Source organism: Cyclopterus lumpus, chromosome 13 (genome assembly GCF_009769545.1).
Source record: "Cyclopterus lumpus isolate fCycLum1 chromosome 13, fCycLum1.pri, whole genome shotgun sequence".
NCBI lineage: Eukaryota > Metazoa > Chordata > Actinopteri > Perciformes > Cyclopteridae > Cyclopterus > Cyclopterus lumpus.
Genome location: NC_046978.1, coordinates 19,346,711 through 19,349,395, shown reverse-complemented (window position 1 = coordinate 19,349,395; position 2,685 = coordinate 19,346,711). Strand labels below are relative to the sequence as shown.

At 46.0% G+C, this 2,685-nt stretch overlaps 1 protein-coding gene across 1 annotated transcript in view; it reads left to right on the top strand.

The window, feature by feature from the left end:
* sorl1 (sortilin-related receptor, L(DLR class) A repeats containing) overlaps nt 1-1,151 on the top strand; it is a 47,203-nt gene extending 46,052 nt beyond the window's left edge. The window contains exon 45 of the mRNA XM_034549067.1: nt 1,009-1,151. Coding sequence (XP_034404958.1) covers nt 1,009-1,151 — 143 coding nt within the window. The remainder of the gene's footprint in view (nt 1-1,008) is intronic.
* Nucleotides 1,152-2,685: the final 1,534 nt, after the last annotated feature.

Genomic DNA, 2,685 nt, shown 5'->3' with positions numbered 1-2,685 from the left:
GGCGACTCCTCTGGTTGTATAGAAGTCTATGCTTCATGTGTTAAAGCTGCATTCTCTCTCCTGACCACCAGGGGGCGACTCCTCTGGTTGTATAGAAGTCTATGCTTCATGTGTTAAAGCTGCATTATCTCTCCTGACCACCAGGGGGCGACTCCTCTGGTTGTATAGAAGTCTATGCTTCATGTGTTAAAGCTGCATTCTCTCTCCTGACCACCAGGGGGCGACTCCTCTGGTTGTATAGAAGTCTATGCTTCATGTGTTAAAGCTGCATTATCTCTCCTGACCACCAGGGGGCGACTCCTCTGGTTGTATAGAAGTCTATGCTTCATGTGTTAAAGCTGCATTATCTCTCCTGACCACCAGGGGGCGACTCCTCTGGTTGTATAGAAGTCTATGCTTCATGTGTTGAAGCTGCATTATCTCTCCTGACCACCAGGGGGCGACTCCTCTGGTTGTATAGAAGTCTATGCTTCATGTGTTAAAGCTGCATTCTCTCTCCTGACCACCAGGGGGCGACTCCTCTGGTTGTATAGAAGTCTATGCTTCATGTGTTGAAGCTGCATTCTCTCTCCTGACCACCAGGGGGCGACTCCTCTGGTTGTATAGAAGTCTATGCTTCATGTGTTGAAGCTGCATTCTCTCTCCTGACCACCAGGGGGCGACTCCTCTGGTTGTATAGAAGTCTATGCTTCGTGTGTTAAAGCTGCATTCTCTCTCCTGACCACCAGGGGGCGACTCCTCTGGTTGTATAGAAGTCTATATAAATGACTCTACTTCTCTTGATGTATTCCCTCAGTAAACATTGTAAACATTAGTTTTTGGTCTCAATCGCTAGTTTCAAGTCTTCTTCAATACAGAATGATGTTCATTTAGTAAATTATGGTCATTTAGAGTCAAACAGACCATAAAGGTGATTGACAGGTCTCTACCAGAGACGTACACTGCGTCTCTACGTCCCTCCTCCTCAGCCCTAATATGGTCACTTCCTGTTCACTGGTTGCAAAAAAGTCAAGATGGCGACGCCAAAGATCGTGGAACTCAAGAACACACAAACCAACGAGAGACTTCCAACAGAAGCCGTAAACAACGAGCTTCACGGCGACTCGTCGTCCCCGGTAACCGACAGGACCGCTCTTCCTGGTTACCGGTAACCAGGAAGAGCGGTCCATCAGCAGAGACCCAGATCTGTCAGGCCCAGTGTGTGTGTGTGTGTGTGTGTATATGTGTGTGTGATGCGCCGAGCAGTGCAAGGGTGACAGGCAGGACACACACACACACACACACACACACACACAGTCCCTCTGGACACTGTGGCCAAGAAGAGTGATTGATGGCTGTCACAGTGATTGATGCGATGAAGGGGGGCGGGGCGTTGTTTAAAGAGACTTTTTTAAAGATTTATATTTATATATATATATAAAAATATATATATATAAACGTTAAAGAATCTCCAAGAAAAAAACCCAGGATTTGTTCATCCGATAGAGAAAAGAGGAGAATGTGGTTTAGATCTTCACACACACACACACACACACACACAAACACACACACACACACACACGCACACACACACACACACACACACACACACACACTCCCCTTTGGAAACACCATGATGAGTGATTCCCACGTTCGATGGTTCCGATCAATCAAATCAATCAGTTGATCAATAACAATTGTCAGAAGCATATACATACATGTCAAGAAGAAGAAGAAGAAGAAGGAGGAGAAGGAGGAGGAGGAGAAGGAGGAGGAGAAGGAGGTGTCATGGCGGTGTTGTTGTTACGTTCCTCAGGGAAAGCTAGGAGGTTGTACAGTTATCTCCTGAGGTGTAGTTCTCAACTATACAACCTACTACCTCAACCTGGGGCACGCAGACCAGGGGGGGGGCACCCAGACCAGGGGGGGGGGCACCCAGACCAGGGGGGGGCACCCAGACCAGGGGGGGGGCACCCAGACCAGGGGGGGGGGCACCCAGACCAGGGGGGAGGGCACCCAGACCAGTTCGAGAACGGGTCAAGAACCGAGGTTGCAAACCGTATTAGCCCTTAGATCTGCTCCCTCCCGTTTTGACCTTTCACAATAAAAGCCTGAGACGTATTCGCAGCTTTTATTTTGACACGGAAAAAGTGTTTCGGTAAAAAGGGCGACACAAGGTTTATTTAAAATAAAGACAGGAAGTAAACACGTTGTGCAGGACGGGGGTTACGAGGCTCCGTAGTTCGCAACCGAGGCGACAAACTTTATTAGTCCATTCAACCTCGACAGAGCGTTCTGAGCTTTTCACAATAAAAGCCAGAGACATATAGTATTCCGAGGTGAGTGTGACTTAAGCTGTTCGTACCTTTTCACAATACTTTATATATATTTTAATACAATACTTTATATATATTTGTGCAGACTCTAGTGTGATTAATTTGGGCGTGGACGTATTTAAAAAATAAATAAAAAACAGTTTAAAATCGTAATATTTAAATGAATATTACAAGCTGAGCTTCATTTGGGGTGCGAGGACGATTTTTCTGAGCTTTTGAAAAGGGAAAAAAAAGGGCTCAACCAATCACGATATCGCGTTTAACAACTGAGACGAAAAACTTGATGACGTCTTTCGACCTTACCTTTCACAATAAAAGCTCATTCCACTGTGAAATAAACTCAATCAAATATCTTACAATAGCTTTCGAC